Source organism: Solanum stenotomum, chromosome 12, assembly GCF_019186545.1.
Source record: "Solanum stenotomum isolate F172 chromosome 12, ASM1918654v1, whole genome shotgun sequence".
NCBI lineage: Eukaryota > Viridiplantae > Streptophyta > Magnoliopsida > Solanales > Solanaceae > Solanum > Solanum stenotomum.
In genome coordinates, this window is record NC_064293.1 from 49,043,781 (window position 1) to 49,069,567 (window position 25,787).

The 25,787-nt window shown below is 34.4% G+C and overlaps 4 protein-coding genes across 5 annotated transcripts; 2 read left to right on the forward strand and 2 right to left on the reverse strand.

Moving 5' to 3' along the window:
* The first annotated feature begins 1,255 nt into the window (after positions 1-1,255).
* On the forward strand, positions 1,256-11,864 carry LOC125847811 (protein farnesyltransferase subunit beta). Of its 2 annotated transcripts, XM_049527516.1 has the most exons (14): positions 1,256-1,455; positions 1,546-1,632; positions 3,108-3,213; positions 4,370-4,405; positions 4,855-4,937; positions 5,019-5,072; positions 5,560-5,611; positions 6,376-6,440; positions 7,828-7,884; positions 8,035-8,107; positions 9,226-9,312; positions 9,400-9,580; positions 10,159-10,292; positions 11,300-11,864. In XM_049527516.1, the coding sequence occupies exons 1-14, from the start codon at positions 1,343-1,345 to the stop codon at positions 11,537-11,539; spliced, it is 1,368 nt and encodes a 455-aa protein (XP_049383473.1). In that variant the 5' UTR covers positions 1,256-1,342; the 3' UTR covers positions 11,540-11,864. The 2 variants fall into 2 exon arrangements, with proteins under 2 accessions (XP_049383473.1, XP_049383472.1); XM_049527515.1 differs by having other exon boundaries at positions 4,855-5,072.
* Positions 11,865-12,268: 404 nt separating this feature from the next.
* Positions 12,269-16,025, forward strand: LOC125847817 (CASP-like protein 4A3). The gene is made up of 3 exons (XM_049527522.1): positions 12,269-13,249; positions 13,388-13,523; positions 15,561-16,025. Exons 1-3 carry the CDS (start codon positions 12,444-12,446, stop codon positions 15,753-15,755), a joined length of 1,137 nt encoding a protein of 378 aa, XP_049383479.1. The 5' UTR covers positions 12,269-12,443; the 3' UTR covers positions 15,756-16,025.
* Positions 16,026-17,094: 1,069 nt separating this feature from the next.
* Positions 17,095-17,550, reverse strand: LOC125847822 (SKP1-like protein 1B). Its single transcript, XM_049527527.1, has one exon. The coding sequence runs from the start codon at positions 17,548-17,550 to the stop codon at positions 17,095-17,097; it is 456 nt and encodes a 151-aa protein (XP_049383484.1).
* Positions 17,551-18,786: 1,236 nt separating this feature from the next.
* On the reverse strand, positions 18,787-21,191 carry LOC125847505 (RNA exonuclease 4-like). Its single transcript, XM_049527108.1, has 7 exons — positions 21,157-21,191; positions 20,759-20,910; positions 20,502-20,632; positions 19,981-20,192; positions 19,645-19,851; positions 19,176-19,256; positions 18,787-19,033 (listed from the first exon to the last, which is right to left on the reverse strand). The coding sequence occupies exons 1-7, from the start codon at positions 21,189-21,191 to the stop codon at positions 18,787-18,789; spliced, it is 1,065 nt and encodes a 354-aa protein (XP_049383065.1).
* Between the last annotated feature and the right edge of the window lie 4,596 nt (positions 21,192-25,787).

The window sequence follows — 25,787 nt, forward strand, 5'->3', positions numbered from 1 at the left end:
ACGTGTGCTGGGTCTTATTATGTCAAGAACATTGGTGTATGTAATGTTGTGGGTTATTAGGCTGGCAAATTGGTATGTATGGGTTGGGAATTATGATGTGGGCCACTGGAAAGTGGAAGTAAGGCCCAAACTTGGTCTTTTAATGGGTTAAGGATATGATAAACAATTGACTAAAAATTGTAACAAGACAAATTTTCATAAATTAATTAACGAGCTTCTTAATCTTAACAAAAATAAAATAATTAATTAGATTATAAACTAATTAATTAGATTATAAACTAATTAATTTAATTACAAAAATAATTAATTTAATTACAAAAATAATTAATTTAATTACAAAACTAATTAACTCGAAATTATAACTATAACTTAAAGTAAATTAAACTAATAAAATATTTAACTAAAAATTGTAAAATCCTTTTTGATGATTTTCAAATATTTATAAAATAACATGATTGTAGAAATATACATATTCAATATTTAAAATGATTACAAAAAAAAAAAACAAAATTACTTTTAAAAATAACTTGCAAGTATTTTGAATTTCATAAAATTCATTAATTCAAAATTACAACCATCACTAATAAAATATTAAAACATAAAATCTTTTTGATATGATTTTTAAATATTCATAAAATACATTAATCATATACATAATTATATAAAACATATATATTATTTAAAAATTATAAGAGTGACAAAACTATTTAAAATAATTTGTAANCTGTTTGATATAATTTTTAAATATTCATAAAATACATTAATCATATACATAATTATATAAAACATATATATTATTTAAAAATTATAAGAGTGACCAAACTATTTAAAATAATTTGTAAACTATATATATATTATTTTTTAAGTTTTTATAAAACTAGTTATTTTAAATCGCTTGAAATTGAAGAAGCTCGATAATTAATTTATATTGTGGAGGGTCAAAATTGGCTGTCAACAGTGCTGCCATTCGCAACTTTTAGCAATATTGTCATTCAGCCAAATTGTTATATATGGTTAAAAGAATAATGTTGACAAATATCGTAAATATTTTTTTAAAAATATACATGTAAGTGATTTTCCCTTTTAAATATCGGCTATTTGTGCACTTCCCCCAATTAGGCCTTCTATGACTTGGATAGGGCTGGGCTCGTAACATGATGGGCTAGACAACCCGGAAACTAGAAATATTGGGCCTGCAAGAAAGGGATCAGCCCAAGGAAGACAAAAGGTAGAAACTAGAATCAAACTTCATATGTTGAAAAGTTAGCAGAAAGAGTAAGCGAGCGTTGATTTGGCGCTGACGAAGTTTACAGTCAGAGTAGTAATCGGTTGTAGTGAAAAAATGGAGTCGAGGAAAGTGACGAAGACGCTGGAAGATCAATGGGTGGTGGAGCGTCGAGTCCGAGAGATATACGATTATTTCTACAGCATTTCCCCCAATTCCCTGTCCGACCTGTTAGCTCTCAACCTTTTTCAATTTCTAGGGTTCTAATTCCTTTATTGATGAACTTATTTTGTGTTGATTTCTTTCTTTCTTTTATAAAGCATAGAGCTGGAACGTGACAAACACTTAGATTATCTTAACCAAGGTCTCAGAAAACTTGGTCCGTCGTTTTCCGTTTTGGATGCCAGGTAAGCCCCCTCTCCCTATGATCGTTTCTCACCACTCATCGAATGTGTGGAGTGCACTTGCAATGTTGAAGATTCTAATTTTAACTGGTGGCTAGTAGGAAAGCAAAATTAAAATAACTGAAATTATTTCGTATTATGAATTTAATGTGCTTTAAAAGGAAAATTATTAAGTATTGGAATGGAATTGACTTGAATGAAGTAGTACCTGAGTTAATATAGCTTTATATAGCTGATCCCAACTAATTTGGGATCTAGTCTATTGATTGATTGAGTGACTTTTTAGGAAGAAAAGAACACTGTTTGCAAGATTCAATTTTAGTGAGAGAGTTGAGATTGAGTTTTCAATAGAAGAATCTATGGTAACGAGAAGAAAGAGCTAAACAAGCTAACGTGGATGAATATTTGACCTTCAAATAAACTCTCCCCAAGCCCCCAAGGCCTAGCTCAAGTGGCAAAAGGTGGAGGATTTGTGGCTTAGGTCGCAGGTTCAAGCCCCACACCATGCAAAGCGACCCGGTATTTAAGTGGAGAAGGGTAGAGGGGCGGGCCCATTATCCACCGAGTTTAGAAGGCTGTGATTGGTCCAAAGGGCGGGTCACAGACGGATTTCTCGGTTATCAAAAAAAAAAAAAAAAAAAAAAAAAACTCTCCCCAAGCATCCACCTAAGAGTGTAGTCTAGTGGTTAATGAACTAGGACGAGAATCATGAGATCTCAAATTCAAAGGCAAAAAGTTCAGTGATTTCTTCCCAAGTTCTTATTCTGTCCAAGCATTGATGGATAGAGTTACCCACTATCTATGCTAGTGGGAGGTAGGACGTACCATGTGGAATTAATCGAGGTGCGCACAAGTTGGTCCGCAATTATAAAAAATAAAAATAAAAATAAAACTCTCACCAATGTTTAGTTACATACAACATAGTTGGATTGTCTAAAAGTTCATATTGACTAATCTTGTCAGTGTAGGACACACTAAGGTTTTCTTCTTTTTCATTTTCTTGTGGGGAGATCACAATGTTTTCCAACCAACTTGCTCATACCTCGACTAATGGATTGAAACATGCTATCTCTTACTAGCACATGTGCTATCCACCATGGGGTATGCAACTTTGGTGTATCAGGTTCATCTGAAGTTCTGAACCCAATAATTTCAATGTGGGGTATAAATCTATGTGTAAATTTTCCCTGGAAGTACAATAAATAGTATATATGAAACCGTAAATTTTATAAATATAATGGATTCAACAATAAAACTTAACGGGAAGAATTCTGTGGTCTCCCATTCCCAATGTCCATTCCAACTTCGTTAAGTCATGCCCTTTGGTTCCCTTTCCCATATCTCACCAACATAATGTAAAAGTTTGGACAATGTGTTCATCAAGATGGGATGTTGGCATCTATTCTAGTCCAATGGAACCAAAGGCTATTTTGTTATCATCAACTATTTCTATGCCTTACTTAAGTTTTTCTTTCTAGTCGACCATGGCTTTGCTACTGGATACTTCATTCAATTGCTTTGTTGGGAGAATCTATTGATGCCGAACTGGAAAATGATGCGACTGACTTTCTGACCCGTTGCCAGGTTTGTTCATTATGTATTCTGCTGTTTATGTATCTATGTCTTTCTTTAAAAAGAAATGTGTAGGGATCTAGTGTATTTGTTTTGGGGATGGGTGCAGAGCAAGCCAATAGGATCACTTTCACTGAGGAAAACTTATGTGTAATGAATCACCTTTTTTGTTTGTTTTAGGACCATACTTTGCTACAAGAGCATGATATATATAACATCAGGCTTTTTTTACGTATTGAGCAGAAGGAATTTCTTGTGGTGAAAAAAGTGGGTTTGAAGCATTGAACTTAGGGAGATTGTTTTAGCTCCCAAATTTTGAAGTTAAAACTTGAAAAGTTGAGTTTTTGAACTTGTGATTTTTGGAACTTGAAGTTGTGTTTGTACATGCATATTACTTGGAAAATTTGAAACTTTTGTGAGTAAAAGTAAAATTTCTCCCAAAACTGGTCTGGACCAGCTTTTGGAACTTGATAGTTTTTTGAAGACAAATTTTCAAAATTTGATTGAACATCTATGGCCAAATAGATATTTGAAGATAAGTGTTCTAAGCAGAAAAGGCTACTACTAAAGTACATGCTATATTCTAAGCACCCAGTTACATCTTGTTTAGGGCTGACAACTTCAATAGGCTTCCACTACCGTACAAAACTCAAAAGTCTCTGTAGACTTCTCAAAGATATGGTAGCCTTTATAACTAACTTCAAGAGGCTTTTCTACCAAGGACTTTATTGTGGTTCTTATGAACTAAAATTGGAACTACTTGTATTTATCTCTGTGCTATTGCTTAGAAATTGTAATCATAAAGAGTTATAGACCAGTGCACATGATTGATTGTGTTTAGGGGTGACTAATAATGATGCATGGAGAAAAGATTCCGTAGTGATATTTGAGCCTAGTCATAGAAATGTGATATACATGGTGATGAGAATGTTATCCCAAATTATTGTTATTACCATATTTGCTTTAAGAGATAATTTATTGTATCGGTTTCGGTATCTTTCTTGACTGTTATTTGTGATATGTTTTATCATCCACCTTTCCAGAATACTGGTGCAACTGTCCTTTTTTTCTTGCCTGCAATTCTAGCTAATTTGTTTTTGGACTTCTCGCGCAAGAAAATGCGGTAAGATTTAGTTTCACGTGTTGTTTACGGTTACCTTCCTCACAGGATAAAGATGGTGGCTATGGAGGTGGACCTGGTCAGGCAAGTCAAATTCTCCCACTCCACTCTTAGTGCCGTTAAATCAGATTTGTGTCAGCTTCTTCATGCTTATTTTCACATTGAGCTTGATTTTCTGATGTCTTCAATTGTTTTTGATATGCAGTATGCTGCTTTATTTTGTGATGATGGTTGATTTGAATATTGCAAATTTGTTAACTCTATATAATTCTGTTGGAGGACTTCAAAGTAAAAGATAATTCTATTAGAGGGAAACAGTCATCTGAATTGATGAATATGCATTTAATTATTGGCCTGGTTCCTCGTTCTTTTCTAAGTTAGCTTGAAACTCTTTTTCTATTTCTTTTAGAATCACAAATTTAACAGTTTCAAGCTCTGTTTATTCTGCTCAACCTGTTTATTTTATACAGTTCTTGTGCTTCCTATCATTAAGGTTTTTTGAAGTAATATTTGTATTGTATTGCTTTTTTCAGATGCCTCATCTTGCAACTACTTATGCTGCAGTCAATTCACTCATAACTTTGGGCAAACCTGAAGCTCTGTCATCAATTAATAGGTGCACAAGCTATAGTATGTTCTTATTGGTGTCTTATCTATTGTTCATTCCTGTTGACATTGATCTAATAATATGCCTCAGAGAAAAATTGTACACATTTTTGCTGCGAATGAAAGACGCAAGTGGTGGATTCAGGTAGGATGCTTTCTACTTCTTTACATTATTTGATCAGCTCCCCAAATCATGTCTTCCTTTATATCTCATTCTTAGTCTGCTGTATTTATTACTATCAGTTTCTGAAAAAAAAATCTAGGTGCTTTTCTTTCTATTTGTAACTTCATTTATCCATTTTAAAATTTGCCATCTCTCTGTTGTATGTGCTAATGTTCTTCCATTGCTACTGATTCTCCTGATTAATCCTACCTGCTAATTTTGTTATGTTTTCCTTCTGAGGGGAACTAGACTTTGGATGAACTAGCACTGTAGTTGACACTTTTACCCTGATCTGTAAATGTATAACATGTTTGTGTGTATTCTTGAGTTTGTAGATCCAAGTGTATTTAACAAACAGCATCTGAGAGATCACTTGTTTCTAGCATTTTGTTTCAATATTCAAATTTCATCAATGATGACTTGCCACTTCCCATCTTTGCTAAGTTCAAACTTCAAATATTTTCTGCAGGATGCATGATGGTGGAGAAGTAGATGTTCGTGCCTGTTATACTGCCATTTCTGTAAGTGTGATCTCCTTGTGATCTGAGTTCTGGTGATATTTTCATTATTTTTGCTGCATTTGGATGGAAAACTCTGAGATAAGCTTTAAGCAAATATAATTTTTTTATTGATGAATCATGCCAGACGCAGAGGCGTATCCAGAATTTTGGAATGATGGGTGCATTATTACAAAAAGGTTGATCTAAGATATAAATTTTATCGGTTGGACATTTAGATTCTTATTACTGAAAATCGTTAAAATTATATTATAAGTCCAAAACTAATTAAAATGTCAAAAGTGTTACCAATAACTATTTAGAGAGGTGTTATCTAATTTTACAAAAAAAAATAAAACAAGATGAATATAAAATTCAAATTTCCAACCTCACGTAGAGAGGTGCACCCAGTCATCATCGCATTATATGATACTCCGAGTATGGATTCACACATCTATATTTCAATATTTTTCAAAAATATAACACTACTATATATGATCTCGGGAGGGGAGCATGGGTTCACGTGAACCCTGTGACCCCTCCTTGGATACGCCTCTGGCAAGACGCTTTAGTTTTTTGAAAATAAGTTAGATTCAAACATTTCCCAAGTTTCATTTACGAGGCAATCAAAGCCTTCTGATGCACGCCTCTCTTGCAAATTGTATAGATATTTTATACTTTATTACATACACATTTCTCGCATGTTACGCTCTCAAGTTTGACCTTTTTCTTCTTAATTGTCTTTGGAATAATGTGCTTTCATGTTAATTGATACATTAATTTCTTAGGTTGCAAATATATTAAACATTGTGGATGACGAGCTGATTCATGGTGTTGGAAATTACATCCTAAGGTTCGTTTGAGATGCGCACTCATCTACTACAGCTCATTCAACTCTCTCTTTATGTATACCGTATTTCATACTTAAGCTGTAATATCTCTTTTTGATTTACTAGTGTAGTTGTCTTCCAAGAGAATTACAGGATAGATGCTGATGCTGATGCTGATGTAACATATAAAATTGCTGATGCTGATGTAACATATAAAATTAAAAGAGCATGGCAGAAATTTGGGAGTATTAGAGGAGTGCAATCAGATAAAAAGATAACTATCAGAATGGAAAGCAAGTTATATTACGAATGGTTGTGAGACTAGCAATAATATGTGAGTGATTGTTTTCTATAAAACCCAACATGTTCACTAGTTAACTGTCATGAATTATAGATGTTAATATGGATATGTGGTCATACAAGATTGAAAATCAGATTGGAAATGCTCACCTCCAACAAAAGATGCAACAAGATAGCACGCATAGAGGATCATGAGTAAAGATTTGTCGAAATGGTTTAATCGTGCTTACATTAACCTTCAAATATACCGGCCTAGGTACGATACTGAAATAATTGAAGTTGCTATAAATGCAACGAGGTAGATTCTAAATCACATGAAGAAAAACTGTTTAAAGACCTACAATCACCCTAAAGCCACTACATCAATTAGTTGAGATTAAGGAAAAGAAAAGGATTAGTTGTTGTTAAACTTACATTAGGTTGTGTTTGCCAGAAGTCCTTTTGTTTGGTTAGAGATATGTTTATGGCAGAGCAGGTGTGAGATTTTAAGAACTAATATATCTTAAAGACAAAATATTGAGTATCGGGATGACCCGAAGTAATGGATTTGGAGTATTCATATTACTGTCACCCAACTAGTCAGTGCATGGTGACTAGTTAATTATACGTACTAAATGCATGACAGAGGCTGGTGCTTTAGTTGCATTGAAGGTTTCCATTGAGATTCAATCCCATTGGTAAGGGAAGCAAATTTCCAAGTATCATTTCAGAACGATGTTATGTTTGCATATTCATGACTCTGAGTTGATGACAGCCTCCATTTGTCAGGGATTAAAATATGAGAGATAACTGATGTTTCCTAATTCTTGCCATCTGAGAAAGTTGAAAGTCCTTGTTGAATAAAAATTGATGAAGGAACTGTTCTTTTATTCTAGTTTGTTCTCATTCTTGTTCTCTCAAGTTCTTGATTTAATTCCAGTCTCATCATAAGAATTATTTAGCTAGGATAAATAAGAATTTATTCTTAGTTTGTGTCAGAAATACAAGATAAGAAGCAGGTGGTAGATCTTTCTTTTCCTTAATGTCCCTCATTTTTTTGTTGGAATTCATTATAAGAATGTATTTGCTTGGATAAGCCTTTCCTAAGCTGTTCTCCCATTTTTGTTTCAGTTGTCAGACTTATGAAGGTGGAATTGCTGGCGAACCAGGTTCTGAAGCTCATGGTGGGTAAGTCTCACGTTGGAGATATTCTCATGTTTCTAATCTTGTTTTGCTCTTTTTCTTATAGTTCTCTGTCAATGTTAGTTGCCGTAGTAAAACTATCACTTCTCAGCTTATGATGTTACTGAAGCCCTTTACATTTAACTCATTTTCTAGGTATACTTTCTGTGGGTTGGCTGCAATGATTCTGATCAACGAAGTGAATCGATTGGACTTGCCAGGTTTAATTGTAAGTTGCTTTAGGACTCTGTTGGGGACTGATGAATGTTGCTAAGATAATCATGTCTGTGTGTACTCTCTTTTTTCCCCATCAGGGTTACATGACTGGCATTCCTCTCACTGTCATGAAATGGGATATTATCATTTCTTTTTTGTTACTGGCCTTCATGACTGATCAAATGAAACTGAAACAAGAAAAGTATCTTGTTATAATAGTTGCATTTTAGTTTGTCTTCACAAATGTTCCACATTGCTTTTTTGTTACTTCTCATAAAATGAAAAGGAGAACAAAAAGAATGTAGAGATGAGCTGAATCTCAGCTGGCAATTGAAGAACTGGAGAAGCATTTTAGTGCTGTAGTTACTGAGTACATGAGATTATTCTAGTAGTTAAGGTGATAAGCCATAATTCAAAAAACAAAAACAAAAAATCATTGGTTTTACAATGGTAGGCTGTTTTATTTTTACAGATACAACTATTTATTGGATATATAGGAATCAAAAGTGAAAATAAATAGGAAATAACTTTGATGCACTGGAAAAGTTAGCAGGTGGAAAAAAGTGAATTAGATGATAAACAGCAGGGAAATAACATGCAGCATTTTGGTAGTTGTCCCTTATTGGGTATGTTGGAGTATTAAACTTTTGAATGCCTTTTATTACCTTGTGGTCCAACCCATCCCTGGACCCACTATGCGTGGGGAGCTTAGTGCACCGGGCTGCCTTTTATATGGTGGATAGGAGGATATCTAGAAACTCAGGAATGGCCTTCTGGCCTTGAATTTTTGTTTTGACGTTGGTTTCACCTTATATTTACTTGACTGGTCCATTTTGTAGCAGCTGCAGGGGATTCTTTACCAGGTTTTGCTGCTGCATTCCTGGGATTGTTGGGGGTAGATTATTAATCAACATATTAGTTCCTTTTCCTTCTAAATATCTTTCGTATAGTAGTACCTCTACATGACATCCTCTCAGTCTCTTTACTTCTCTTAGTAGTTTCATTCTGTTGCTTTTTTAATAACTATTCCCAAGTTGAGTTCTATTGAGTTGTTGGTGAAGTAATGTTACTTAAATCTGGATCATCTGACGGTATTGATGGAGATGATGCATTGTGATTATGAATCTTTAGGATTGGGTGGTATTTAGACAAGGAGTCGAAGGTGGATTTCAAGGCAGGACAAATAAATTAGTCGATGGCTGCTATTCCTTTTGGCAGGTGATTTACCAGTTTTACCTTTATGTTCTGAGCTCTCCCATTTCCAGTTTAATTATTACTGAGCTAAAGATGACTTTGATTGACCAGGGTGCGGTAGTCTTTCTTATACAAAGACTAAATTTGGTAGTCCATGAACAACTAGGGCTGTCAAATGACCTCAGTACAGAAAGTGCTGATGATTCTTCAGAGTTGGAGTTATCTGATGAAGAAGAGCATTTGGAAGGGACATCCTCCCATGTTCAGGAGACTTTCCCTCTTGGACAAGAAGGTATATCAATTTGAGGAACAATAGTTCAAAAGGCCAAAAAGAAAGTACTGTACGATTCACTGGTCTACCGTTTGTTGCAGTGTTATCCAATTTTGTCCTTGAATCTGAATTAAATAAAGTATATCATGTTATAAGGGAATCCAGTGGGTGGAATTTAATAAATGAAGGGTGAAAAGAATCTTCCATCTTAAACCACTTCTCTTGTCACATAATTGGCACTTGGATTGTATATGAACTTGATATCTCCAAATGGGCAGGTAGTTAGTAACCTATAGTGCTATCAGCAGGACTTCACCTTACTGGGTACCATATGTTTCATGCTTCAAACAATGTGTGTGTACAAGTAGGATAATCATATGGGTTGTATGTCCCTTACCCTGATTCAATTATCCATTTGACGGTGTAATGAGATTGTTTAGTAGAGCATTTCATTGGAAGTTTGAAACTCTGACAGCTCCTAATATTTTTCTCCAGATATGTTGGGTTATCTAGCTCTCTCTTTCTTTTTGCCTGCCCAACCCTTTCTTTTAGCGCTAATCACAATTACTTTCTAATCACATCCTTTTCATTGTTTTTAGGTGCAGGACAAGATAATGCTTCTGATAGCCCAAAGATAGCAGATACGGGATATGAGTTTATCAACCGGTCCATAGCTATGCGGCCTCTCTTTGACAGCATGTATCTGCAACAATATGTTCTTCTTTGCTCCCAGGTGCTTAAATTTTGAGAAAATATATTCTGAAGATCCCTGCTCACTCTTGCATGTCCCTTGCTTTGGTCTACGATTGTAATGCATATGCGCAGCAGCACAAGCTGGAAAATAAGGGATAAAGAAAATATCTCAAAGAAAATTATAATCGTATAAGAAGCTAAGATTTTGTTAATTAGATTTGTAACATCACTGAACCCTCAGGGGTTGGCCTGCTGGCAATTGACTTGAGCCTTGGGGTTTGCTCCCTTTCAAGGTCTCAAGTTCGAAACCCACTAGGTGCAAACAATTTCTGAGGGCCATCGGACTGGGTAAAACCTGAATTAACCGTGGTGCACTTGCGGGAAACTCCTTGCCGAGGGCCTGTGCACCCCCGGGATTAGTCGGGGCTCAAAGAGACTCGGACACCCGGTGCAAATCAAAAAAAAAAAAAAAAAAAAAAGATTTGTAACATCACTGATCTGCAAATGAGAAACTGCTTTATTTGAGCTTTCTAGGCCCTATATAGTTAAAGAAAGAAGTAAATTATGTCGGGTTTCTTTCCTAGTTTCGTCTGAAGATGGAATTGTTGTTTGATTTTGGAGCATCATTAAACCACACCTTTTTTTTGCTTGAACAGCTTGAATATCATTTGTCTACCAAGCATCATTGTTTCTCCTTTAACATATAAATTCAAGTGCCTTTTAAAGGCATGTGTATTCGATATAATGTCTTTTTGAATTTGTTTTGGAACGTGAAGTCGTGAACTAATCATTCTCTTAATTGGTGTCGGATTCAACAGCTCTATTTTGCATTCATTTCATAATTAGAGTTCAATTTTCATGTGTTTAATGGGGAACTATTTATTCATTCTTCAAAGGGAAAAAGAAAGTTAAGTGGGTTTTAAATATTCTGTATCAGATGCTGGACTCACCAAGATATTAGTATTAGATTCTTTTGGCAGTGTATTATTCCTGTTTGAATTGCTTTTATATCCTTTTCAAGATTCTAATATCATGTTGTGGATGTAGATTGAAGTAGGTGGTTTCAGAGACAAACCTGGGAAGGGTAGAGACTACTATCATACGTGTTACTGTTTAAGTGGTCTTTCAATTGCTCAGTATAGCTGGACCGACGAAGCTGATTCTCCACCATTACCCAGGGATGTATTTGGTCCTTATTCCAAATGTCTGTTGGAACAGGTTCACCCACTCTTCAACGTAGAGTTGGATCGGTATTATGAAGCTCGCAAATACTTCTCAGGCTTGTGAGAATGTTTCACCACTTTCATTAGCACCAACTTTTCAGAAACGTAGGTGCATCCAGAACTTAAAAGAGTCACTGGGTTCTTGTAATCGTTTATATGTACAATATCTATACGTAATACAAGTTGAGAGTAACGGGTACCTTCTGAACCTGCTGAACTAGCTCTAAATCCGTCTCTGTTTAGTTAGGTCTGTAAACATCAATGTGAAATTGCGAGATATGCATGTAAAAGTGGCTATGATTTACGAATCTGGATACTGGTGATTAGTGATCAGAAATTTCATTTTGGTGAAAACAATTTGTTATCAGGCCGCAACTTTTCTTTGATAATCTACTAATGTTCTTTACGTACACGGGGAGGTAGAAATTGCGTAATAATTGTTAAATAACTCGAGGATTCATAGTGACAAGTTCATCTGTCAACGCACTGCTTATTAACGAAGGATGCTTTGTACCGTTTCTAATACGTCTTTTTTTATTTTCTTGATTTGTCAGTATAATTTCGTTTGTAAAAAAAAAGGTACTCCAATAATTTTGTTTGGAAAATTAGGGTAAATGGCATATGACTCATATTTCTTTTTATTTAGTTATAAAAAGAATGATATAATTTATAGCCACAAAAATATTATAATTTATTTTAAATTTTAGATCGAAATTTTTAATTTTTCTTACTTTCTTAAATTGTAAGAGAGTACTATACATTTGAATACTGTACTCGTATTTAGTAGTAGTCCTAAATATAGAGCTTTCCCAAATTCAGACGTGGAAGACGAAAGTGGAAACCGCCAAAACTATCATTATCGCAGAGACCTCATCTTTCAACTTCCATTCATTATTCTATTTTCCGTTTCAATCCATTTTCATACCCCAAATCCCATTTTTGTAGCAGCACTGTTCTGTTTCTTCATCATGGAATCGAATCATACCAAGCAGACTCTGCAAACGGCTATGGAGAATGAACAGCAGCATCTCTCCCTCTCTGATTCAGATTCTACTGATTCTGAAACTGATAAAGCTATTATTTTCTCTTCTCCAGCTCGTTTTCATAGCGCCTCCGATTCTGATGATTCCGCTAAGTCCAATACAGATAAAGCTACTAATCCTAATTCTACTACTGCTAATGCTAATGGTGCTGTTAATACAAATTCTACTAAGGCGGAATCTCAGCCGAGTTCATCAATTTCTTCCGACTCAAATGATTTTACTAAGTCCGGAACCGATAAAGCTAGTGAGAGTATTTATACTACTGCTATTGCTCATCCTACCGTTAACAGAGATTCTACTAAGGTATCTTCCCCGCCGAGATCATCAATTTCCTCCGATCAAATTTCTCTTCCTCATGAGTCCTTTACTCTGGAGGATAATAAGCATTCTGCAGCTCCGACTGGGAGTCCACCGGAAAAACCTCCGATACCGGAAGCGGTAGTGAAGAAGTTTATCAAGGAGGAGCCACTGGCTTTGGTGAAAGCAGATCTGTTTGTCGGAGATGGTACAGCTAGTGTTAAGGAAGGTGAAGACGGCGGCAACCGTCGGCGGAGAGGAATGCCACAGTTGTCGATTTTAAGAAAAGTGAGGAGGGATGAGATGGTAAAGAAAGCGGGTTTAGGTTTTAGGATTTTTGGGTTTTTGTTTTGTTTGGCTTCATTTTCTGTTATGGCAGCTGATAGGAATAAGGGTTGGGCTCTCGATTCGTTCGAACGTTACAAGGAGTTCAGGTTTATCACTTGTTCTCTTTACATTGACTGAATTAATTCTGCAGCGCATTAAGTTTCACTCTTTCACATCAATGAATAAATGTGTTTGGTGGTAGTGTAGTTATGAATGATAATATTGGTAGGTGAATAACATTGCAGGTACTGTATGTCAGTGAATGTCATAGGATTTGTATATTCAGGAGCTCAGGCATTTGATTTAGCCTACCAATCTGCCACCGGCAAGAACATCGTGCAGCATCATTTGCGCTACATGTTTGATTTTGCCCTTGATCAGGCAAGTTGGTTTGTCCAATTACACTAATACAAGTTGTTTATAGCAAAATAATAAATATAAGATTTATTATCTTTATACATGCATATTTCATGGTTAAGTTCTATAATTGTTTTAAGCTTTTAGAACTTCTGACTTCTTCTCTTTTGGGGGTAATGGAAGTTATGGCTTATTAATTATGATATTGAGCGCTTTGATTGAGAGGAAAAATTTGTTTGATGGTGGTGATGATTTTGTACTAGCCTGGTGAAGACTGTTGTAGCTATCTAACTCTAAGTAAAATGAACAGAAAAGGGGATGGAGAGGAATCATATACCCCATAAAAATGTTTATTTGTCATAGAATTCACTCAAAAATATTCCTGCAGGGTTGGAAGAATTTTTCCTTTATGATCATGTAGGTGCCTATTAATTGCCAACTTTCATTGGCTGGAAAATACTAACAGGACCATCCCAACTGTAGAATCACCTTTTTGTGGCATATTCCTTTTGAGCCCTAAATTTTACTGACCCTCGGCTATATGCCTTTCATAAGCACAAGTTCCTTTTTTTACATTTATCTTGAGGATAAGTTTCTCCCATTAAACCAATATTGAGCCCTTACTAAAAACCAAACAAATCGAATGTGATTACATTAATGCCAGTCCTTCCTGAATTTAAGTGTTACTAAGCTCGTTTGCATACTCTGCACTAGCAGACTGATTCCTGTGATTAGGTTCCTTCCATGGCTATCTTGTACATATAAGCATTTCCCAATAGGCTATGTTTTGTGTATCCTCTAAATGGCTATCTTGTACATATAAGCATTTCCCAATAGGCTTTGTTTTGTGTGTCCTCTAAATTCCGAAAGGCTAAAATGACTAGAACTCTCCTAATGGCTAGTTGAATCTGTGTGGAAGATACTAAAGTGAAAAAATCAAGTGCAATAGAGATTGCAAAGAGGATATGGCAGATGATAGTTTGTAAACCTTCAGAACACCTTTTTCCGTTGGATACACCTTTGTGGATTTGGTAATTCTCTTGGGCGCTAAATAGTTCTTAAAAGGTTTTAACTTACTGAGATACGAATTCAAGTGAAATGTTGTTTCTTTTGTTGGTTTTTCTGGTGAGGTCCTTTGGCAATTTTCTATATTTCCGTTCCGTTTTCTGCAATTTGCTTACAAATAGCTAGTTTATTTATTGGTACTTGATGTATACTTCAGGTTTAGTTAATTTAATTCTAAGAACCAATATTTTACAGTTAAGAAGGTTACTTACTTATGAATTATGGTTTGACAAACTTTCCTGCACCTGTGTATTCACAAAAGCAATGCATGCAGATACAATTATTTTGATCTTCAAAAAGAAGCAATAGACTATCACAGTTTTATATAAAGTGTTAGCATAGATTATTTTTTATATATTAAGATGGAGTCAGATGTTTGTGAATTAGTCATGAAATGGGCTTTGAAGAAAGCATACTTCAGTTGTAGCTAGCAGATATCAGTCTATTCTCATTTCTTTATGTGAAGTTCCTTTTCGTTTGTGAGAGTTATTGCATTTATGTACAACCTTACTGTCTCCATCCCACAAAGCTCCCTCACCAAGTGGTTCCAGGAGAGAGATCCCAAGGATATACCAGCAAGGGTCCTTTTGAGACCCAACTACATAAACTTATCGGGTTGTAATTAATTTTGTATAATCTCATACTTAGTAGTCGAGACATTTTGTTTTGATTGATAATAATTATGTTGCTTTAAAGCTGATATGAAATATCCACATTTTAGGGGACATGACTAAGTTTTTAATGCAACTAAATAAACAATTTTAGGTCATATCTACTGGTAATCTAATTTTTTTCGAAGGTTGAATAAAGAACCAGAGCACATTTTATACTTGTTTAGCCAAGCTGGTACCTGGTCCATAGACCATATGGAGCTTCATTTTCTTGGTGACTAGGCCAGAAACTGAAGGCAACTCCTGATTTCATGCCTAAACGTGTGGAGAGCTTGTATTGATATTCATAGTTTCTGTTAAAAATTACTATTTTTCTAAATGACAGGTGGTAACGTATCTTCTGATATCAGCCTCATCTTCTGCTGCCACTCGCATTGATGATTGGCAGTCCAATTGGGGCAAGGACAAGTTTCCTGATATGGCAAGCGCCTCTGTAGCATTGTCCTTCCTTTCATTTGCGGCTTTGGCCTTCAGCTCACTCATATCTGGCTATGTACTATGCAATTCCAGATCAACGTAGTTGTGTGCCATGTTTGGTTCTATTTGTGTGTCATCCTTTAAAGTTGAATATAATTGTATGATATGAAAAATCAGTTGCAGGTTATTCAGGTGAAACTAAGGTTTCTTGAATTAATTATGTTGTAATGCTCCGTGACCAAGTTTTAGGATGATATTATATGTGTTGCACAGTTTTCTGCTCTTGTTAGTGAGATATCCAATTATGAGAACGACCAGATTCAATGAACTTGTGGACAAGTTATCAGCTATTAAATTGATAAGCCATACTTTTCATCTGTTTTTTAGAAGGCCTTGGGAATTCGTAGACCCATGCCCTGTTGAGAGTTGTGTGAAGGTATATTTTTTATTAAGCCCCTTCCTAAGAGTTCCCAATTTTATTTTATTTTTTGCTTCCTTGACTCGAATCCACAATCTCAAGGTTGGAGGTAGAGGGTGCTTATCTTCTAAGCAATAATCTTGGCGTGTGATGGTACTTCACAATTTGGCATAATGATTAAAGAAAGGGAAAAGGGTAATAAAAAACTCCTCAATTTTGTTTTATTGGTTGACTATACTTTACCATTAAAATGAAGTTATTTTTATCTATGCTGTTATTAATTTCATCATTTGTGCCCCTCAATTGGATGAAAGCCCAAATTAATTAAAATTGCCCAATTTTACTTAAATTATTCAATTTCAACCCGACCCAATTAATAATACAACTCATTTTTGTTCATCTTCATCTCTATTCATCTCTTTAAACTTGTGTTCCTTTTCAAAAACAATAAAATCATCCGACACAGCCCACCAATATCGAAAATAATGTAACAATGATTATGAACCCAAAAACACAAGAACACTACAATGATTAAATATAGGTAATCAGAGCATTATTTTCCAGCCAGATCTAAAAAAATTGTCGGAATTACTGGAGCTTGAAGCTCTAATTCGTTTTCCTCCTGTTTACCGGAGTTGGGATTCGCGGTGGTGGTTGGACACTATTCGCGATGTGGGTCTGGAGGAGGTCGAAAAAGTGGGTTTTGGTTGTTTCAGATTGGGTTTTGTTTCAATTGGATATGCTTTGAACGAAAATAACTCAAAATTATTTAGAAAATAAATGTAGATATTTCGTTTTGAGATATCAAATTCATCTTTTAACCATTTGGATGAATGCTTTTTTTTTTTTTCAAATTTAATATATAGGTTTAATTTCTTTTCAACATAATTTATAAATCAATAAAAACCAAGTAACAATTCTATAAAAGGAACAACAGAATAGAACTAAATTAAATATGATATAGCTAACTAGACAATTTTAATTCTAAAATAAAAAAGAACAAATATTAAAAATAACTATAAAATCATTCAAAAGCCCAAGCATTCTCTTTACGGATCTCCTCCTCTTCCTCTGGAGTAAAATCATTCTTGATATCAAATTCTTTACGTACTTTTTGTGGTGTTTTCCCTTTAATCCTATCGGCAACTTCTTGACACATCATATCCAATATCTCCTTATCGTTAAGAAAATTAGCAGCTAAGATAAGAGCATGCAAAATCGAGTGGTGCACATTCACAAAAGCCTTGTCAAAATCCATCAACATGCTTTTGGAGACGCCTTCCTCCGAATGTTTCTTCCAGTATTCGATCACTTTGGTCATTGTTTTGCTATGAACATTAGGCAGGGGAATGACGTTTGAAACACAATCATCTTCAACCATATTCTTGATAGTTTGTGATCTTATGGCTATCGCCTCGTCGAGTACAAATTCCTTACCATCACAAGTCTTTAGAGTTAAGAACTTTGTTGAAGAAGACATGATGATAAAAAATATATTTGAACAAGAGATGCTAATTTGTTTTTTGTTGAGAATATTATTGAAAGGAGCTAGATTTGAATGATTATATGTCTAAGAGGTTTGAAGGGTTTAATTTATAGAGCATTAGATTTACACTATCCTAGTTAAAGTAGGAATTCAAAACCGAAAAAAAAAAGAGTCAATGGGAAAACCTGTTTTGCATAAACAATGTCAAATTAGGAAATTGTGAAAATTTTACCTGAACCGTATGTATGTGACCGAATAAAATTAGGAAAAGAAAGGCCTTTTTTTTCCCTTCCAAATCTCAATTAGGAGTGTGTGTGGACTTGGGCCAATGGCAAAAAAGTTTTGTTCAGCTCGTTGTTGAACCCGAAAATGGACCATAGGCGCCAAATCTATTGTCATTTTATCCACTTTTAGGGCTACTAATTAGTTCTAATACAATTTTACCAAAAAAAAATAATTAATGGTAATATAACCATGGAAAGTGCACATATAGTCGATTCTGGAAATCCTATTTGAGGTATAGTCGAAGTGTACAATTTTTATCAGCTTAGCCATTGTAGGATTAACTTTAGACATGTAAAAAAAATAAATTATTATGCGCGTGTGATATACAAATTTTATTAAGTTTGAGGTATTAGGTAAGAAAGCTCAATTTTATTTTATTTTTTAAAATTTGTTAGTCTGATGACCATCTTACTTGTCTCCAATATTGGCCTGGTAATTTTAACAACCAAACATCAAACTCACAAACAAATTCAATACTTGTTGAATACATACAAATATTCGTTCAAAAGTAATTTCGTATATTGGTAAAATAGTAATAGTTTAAAGTTTTGCAGTTAAAGAAAATAGCTATAAACATTTTATGTCATTTCAAATTCCTATTATCAAATGATTTCATTTTTCATCGCTAAGTAGAATGTTAATAATTTCATATATTTGTATTATCCAAGTATATAAATATTTTGAAATGAAAAAATGACTTGGTCAATATGTAGGCATTCATCTGTTCTTGATCAAAGAATTTGCAACTAATTAAATTCATTTTTATTTCAATGTAACTATATTATATAAATCTTACAATAGCAAGTACGTACACACTCAAAGATACTAATTTTTTTTCATGAATACTATTTGAATCATCGATATCTACTAATAAGAATCCATAACACATTGAATATTATTATTTTATATCTATCTTCTTTCCATCCTTCGTCTCATATATATATATTAATAATCTTGTGAATCCAAACACCAACAATAATAATCAGACCTTGAAAAATCCAACAGTTGGTCAGGAGTCATCCTCTCAAGCTCATTTTGCCTCCAAGATGCAAAGTTATTTTTATTTTGTGGATCAGTAGCAAGAGGATAATTCTCTTTTTTGTGAAGTTGTGATAATTTCATTCTCATGTAGAGTTTCATTGTGGCCACACAGTCTTCATAGGGATCTTGTACTCCAATTTGAATATCATACCTACACATTTTTCATTATATTATTGTCCATCAATTTTTAGAATTTTTATAAAACTTGCAACAAATTAAATTAATAATATATAGTTGTGGTACTGAAGAAAATTTATAAGGATAAAGTTTGATGCACTATTAATATATATTACCCGAGGTAAGCTTTGGTCAAGTACTTGAGGGAGTTGCTGAGCTTGCTTGTCTTCATAAGTGGTGGGTATTTTGCAGTATCCCTTCAGAAAAAAGAAAAAATTAAACAAATGTTAGAAGGAAAGTCACGTAAATATGATCGAAATATACACTATTTATATACTTCAAGCTATATATATTGTTTATATGTATAAGGTAGGTATATCAAATGAATAAATATATGTATATATTTAGTATAAAATATACACTACTACTGTGTATATACTTTGTAAACTAGATGACCTAAAGACATTTGACTATAATTTCCCCATGTTGTTTGTCTTTGTTAGAACGTTCATATATAGGGATCGGAGTAATATATACTACTATATAATAACAACAACTATGAGTACGAGTCAATTTCATGTTTTTATAGCAATAAAGTTACAAAATTATTTTTAGATTATATAAATGATAAAATAATTAATTTACCTCATCTTTATTGCTGGGTAATCCATCTCCAAACATTTAAGATCATGATCCAAACCATGGCCAACAAGAATCCTAGACCTTCCACCTTTAGAACGGATTTGCCAAATAGGTTCCCCATTGCAAAGAAATTCTTGAATTTTTCTTGACACATTCCTTAATGGCATTGCATCCCTCAAATATTCTGGTCTTATACCCGTCATTTCATACCTATAAACATATAGATTTTTGTCATGGTGTCGTAGGAATTTACACTGGGCCCCAAAAAGACCAAAAACAAGTGAACATGCTTCAATATTGTGTTAAGATTTTTTTACGTTATTAATTTAAATTGATCACCTGTAGTTAGTGACAGGAATATTTGGTTTGATATATGAATGAAAGAGGATCCTTTCATGTTCATCAATGAGACAAACCCTTGCACAAAGATCTAAAGATCCATCACTTCCACCACCAACCATTTTACAAGCAAGGGCAACCACTCTTCCTCTGTTGTTATCAATTCTTAGTTCATCTTGAATCCCCAAATTAGCCATGCGATACAACAAACCCTGTAATAAGACAGTTACAATACAATTCGACATGGTATTCGAACTGACATAGATTTTGTGTTCGAGTCTTATTATCAAAAAAAATTTTCATGTAAAAGTTTCACGCTCACATGTGAAGGGCATATTGATTATTTTTTTTGACAAATTAGAGTGACATAGGGTTGAATCTCAATGGATTGTGATCACTTAAAATACTCTGTCACATATTTAAGTATTCATTCTACCTGCGGCTCGATGAAAAATGTGTTTCACTTAAATCATTTAAATTTTTAGATAAGACGAACACGAGTGTTGGAATTAATTGCGTACATTATTAGTAGGACGTGAGAGGCATGATTCTCTATGAGCCCTTAGAGAACTTCGACTGCCAAGGATTGACAAACAAATATCACATCCGAGCTCCTTGAAAATTCTTTCACATTCTGCCTTTGGAAGTGGCCCTGCACATCATATGAATTCCTAATTATTTGGGAGTACCAAATAAAAACGTGACGATATATATAACTTAAACTCAAAAATTAATTATTTATGATAAAGGAATATTTGGGTAGATGTACTATATATACCAATAAGGTGCTCCCTTAAAGATTCAAAAGAGCGGCAGTGCTTTTTGCAAACACCACACATGGGCTCATGAACTGAATGATAAGATGTCCTCATATGTTCCACTAAGTGCTCCTTTTTGTTGAACTGCCGATAGCATGCTGCACACTTGTTCCTGTAGTCCCATGAATAATTTTTTAGTAAATAATTCTCTTTTTATTTCTCTCACAATTTAGTGGACAACGGTCTAAAATTTTGCTTATATTTTATGAGAAAATTATACTATATGTTAGGTAATGGTCCAAAGTTTTTGTAAGTTATTATAAATGTTTGATGAGTATTGTATAATTGAGTAGTAAATATTTGATTCGAATCTAAACAGTTACGTAAAAAAGAAACATTTGCGTATAAGAATGAATACCTGAGAGTCTCGGAAGACTCATATCTATGATCCATTATAGGAGTTAATTAAGAGTGTAGTGTAGTGTAGTTGAGAGAAAAGATATTTGAGGAACAAGTGTGAAGGTCTCCTGCTATTTATACAAGTCTTTGAAACATGAAAGTAGTATTCCATCTTAGCTTGGTGTCTGTCTGATCTAGACAGGTTATATATGTAATGTCACAAAGAGAGAAACCGAAATTTAAACCTTTGCGTTAATACAAATGGTTCGGGTCCATTTCTTTTTTTAATTGAAAAAAAACTATACTCCAGCTTCCTCTGTCCTAATTAATGGGACAAATTTCATTTTTCTAGAGTCAAACAGTTTAAGTTTGATCGAAAATTTGTTCATGAATCTTCAAATTTATATATTTGTAATATATGTATAAAGTATTAAAGTCACAATAATTGATAATTCAAAATATTTAAAACATGTATGAAAGATTTCCGATCAAATATAGACTTATTTAAATCTCGAAATCCAAAATGTGTCCGGTATATAATATATGTCCCAGAATCAAAGCGTGCGCACATACAGGTGCATTAAACACCCATTGGGCCATTTATTGAAAAAGAAAATTTTGCACACGTGCAGATTTCTAAATTATTCAACAAATATCGTATTATTTTTATACATGAATAACTTATTTTTAGATCTACCTAAGTACTAAACATAGTGTAAGTTATACAAAAAATAATAAATAAATACTAATTTATTTCTTTTCCGATCACCAAACAACCCTTTTTCTTAATTAATCACCACAAAGAAATATAATGATCAGCAATTTTACTGCAACTAGCAAGTGCATCCAAAAATCTGTTTAGAATATTTTTAAAAAGTGTTGCATTGAGTCTTGGACATGGATACTTGTTCTTCAACGATATAATCTTTGACCAAAACTCCTATCTTTTTTCCCAAAACACATTCGCATTTTGTGATACCCATGAACCCATATTGTAGAGTCCCATTCAAAGAATATTTCAATTTATTCCATGGTTCACTAATTTGGACCATTTCATTCCTCCCCTACTCATAACCTTCTGATCATTTTATATTTAATGAAATAATCCATATTCACACTAACAAATATCTAGTAATCTTGTGGTCTTGATTAAAAATATATTCGAATGTTTTAATCTTGTAATTTTAAATATGTCATGAGTTGTCAAATTCTTTTTGAAACAAAGTAAAACAGAAAATTGTAGAAACAAATTAAACAAAGGAAAGCGTCGATCAACTAATTGGATTAATAATAAAGCAACAAAAGGTAAGGTGAATAAAGAATATGAATATTCGAAGGACCTCTTTAATTTTTTGGCAGTCAAAAAGTCCAAGAAACTAAAAGCCACAGAGTAGGAATACATGGTATCTCCTCTTTTTCTTCATATGAGCTAAAGCTCCAACAGCAAAAGATGAGTGGTATCACAAAGTTTGAACGTATAAGATTCTTCAGACCTCTCATATATATATTATTATTAAAATGGGTCAAAGAGAAAAAAAAAATATTAAAGTGTACTGCACGTATATGTGGATGTGGATAGGGAATTAGGATATTGGAGGATAGTCCCTTAAATGGAATGATCCTCAAGTCTTATGGATGATATTGGTAGTGTAGGCCCCTCCTAGCTATATACAATATTACCCACTTAATTTCATGCATGGTGATTGTATTTTCTTCCCCTCTGTGGCATTGATTGATCAGACATGATCAATTTTAAGAAGACTTTGTTATTTTTATCAAATTGTCATGTTAAAATCACTTTAAAATTTACTTTTAGTTGACTTTTTTTTCATAATAAAATATTAAGTGGAATCCAATAAAGGTGAATTTGGAAATGGAGTCATTAAATGGTTGTCAAGTAAGAAAATAAGATTATTTTTTTGAAATGGACAAAAAAGGAAAATGTGTCACAGCACAGAACAGTAATAAAGTTTACAAAACTAGTCATTTCCAATGTATATCTCTAAATAAACTGTACCACTAAAAGAACATATGATCATAAGTATTTTGTCGATCTTGTAAAGTATACGCTAGCTTCGCCCGGGAGACGTATATAGGACTATGCTAAGAATTATGTTTTTTTTTTCTCATCAGCTATTTTGTAATATAGCAGTGTGAAACGGCCTCTCCTTTCCTATTTTCCTTTTCATTTTGGTAAATATAAACAATCTGCTTGTGACTTCTTGATCAATACAAAACTTATATATAAAATCTGTTCCAGTCATACAACTTAACGTTGGATCCACTAACCAGTTGCGGCAAGTATTCAAGGTTTTGCTAGTTACAAAAAAAAGCATATAGCACTGGTTAGTGAATTTTCCCTTTATGGTAACTTTTGGTAAAAGGTTTTGCTAGTTACAAAAAAAGTATTAATTCACGTCGTTACGTTAATTACTTGGTATAATTACGTTGTTTTCACTACTCGTAATCGATTGACCTATAATTACGACTAGTGAAAACAACGTAATTATAGCAAGTAAACGTAACAACGTGAATTAATGCATGCATGGAATATTGCAGAATGAAAATAATCACGTGGGCATGAACACAATTATATACTATGTGAGTGGAGGCACTGGCCATGGTGTTTCAGTGCCATTGATACACTGATTATTCCTTTGCCTTTTTTCCAACCAACTGGAAATTTTCTACAGAAATATTCAAAGATATTCAAAAAGGAGAATGGCACCACATGAATAGTATGGAGGGAAAAAAGGGCAAATTAAAGTTTGACTAAGTTTTCACAAGTTAGTGGTGACCGCTAAGTGCTAACTGGCATTAGGATTTACGGTTGGAATAAAAACCGATTTAAATCAAAAAATAATTATTATATTTGATTCGATTTTATTTTAATAATTTAAAAATTAATTAAATTAATTTAACTTTAATTTTAATCAATAACCGATCCAAATCAATCTGTGACATCGATCATTAACATCATTACTTGCCAATCATTTTCAAGGAGTCAAAAGTTTTACAATCTGATTGGGCCTCCGAGGTGAATCTAAAATTAATTAAAGTTTATGGTTTTCATTCATTTCAAAGTAAAATAAAGACCTATGTCACTGGCCTATTTTCTAAGGTCTCTTGGGACAACAAATGAAGGCTTGCACAGCTCCTCGGATGCTCAATCCTAACACAAACAAGCACTCAAACGTGCAGCAGCAATCTGTCTAAAACAGTCCACTAAAACAGCCAACAAGAAAGCAGTTAAAGGAAGCAAACTTTTGGGAGGCAAGTGCTAATTTTCTTGGTATTTTTCTAAGTGTTCTACATACAAGTGAACCATTACAATATATGTCTAAAACCTGAAAAACAAAGCTAAAAACGTTGGGGGACAAGTTCCCCAAAATAAAGGACTACAAGAGTGTCTTTACAAAGTCAAAGGTATGGTGGGACAAGGTGGAGTGTTCCTTAAATTAAGGCAGCCTTGTCCCTTCGGCTGGTCCCCTTTTTGGTTGAAAGTCATGGCTGCTACATGCTTCTCAAAGGTCTCCAAGTCATCTCCGAAAGATGGAAAATAATAATGTGCTGTGTGAGACCCGCTGAAGCGCAACTCGAATCTGCCTCGCCCCCGGAGCTGCTGGAATTTAATGTAGCTCCTTGCGGGGCGGTACACGCTCCCCCACCTGATTTGGCGACGACCCCGACGCCACATACCTGCAAATAAGAATGGACTTTATCGCGAAATTGCCACAAGTCCTCGTACTTCTCCCACGTTGCCTCCTCCGGTGCCGCTCCTTTCTAATGGACATGGAACCGTGAGCTCGAATTGTTCTAGCCCTTGCCGCGAACTAGTTGGTGATCAAAGTTGGCACGATCTATTTGTCCACGGCTGGTGGAGTAATGAATATTTGAGCTCTACCGGTCCGCCCCCGACCCTCGTCTTTCACGTCTTCGAAATACGGCTTCAATTGACTCGCATAAAAGACTGGATGTATCTTCAAGTGATGGGGCATGTCAACCCGATACGAGATTTTGCCAGCCTTAGCAATAATCTCGAAATGACCTTCATAGCGACGAATCAGACTCTGACTCACCCCACGTAGCGACTTGAATTGTCTAGGGTTGGGTTTTACCATAACTCGATCCCCAATTCGATAGTCGACTGGCCGTCGCTTTCGATCAGCAAACTTCTTCATCTTTCGGGCTGCCTTATCAAGATAAAATCATGCAAGATCAACTTGTTCCTCCCAGGCTTTCGCCATGTGATATGCACCCAGACTCTTCAAATCGGCTGTCGCACCCCGTTTTTCTCAAAACGGGTTTTGGTGCACGACCTAACAACTCTTTTGGGGTTTGGGTGATTGAAGAGTCGCCACCTAACGAATTAAGGCGCGTTAGGGCACCTATCTAACCTAACTAAGTCTAGCTAAGGTCAACGAACCAGAGATCAGGGTAAGGGTTCAAATTACCTCGAGGGGAAGGTGTTAGACATCCCTCGAGGTCCACAAATATGGGTCCCGGCCGTATCTCATGCAATATGTGGGGGTTACAAGTAGCGAGTATGGTCACTTCAATTATTAGTTTATTTAATTAGCATGGTTAATAAATAATAAATGATATTAAACAACTAAAGCCAATTTATTTATTTATTTAATTAATTAAGCA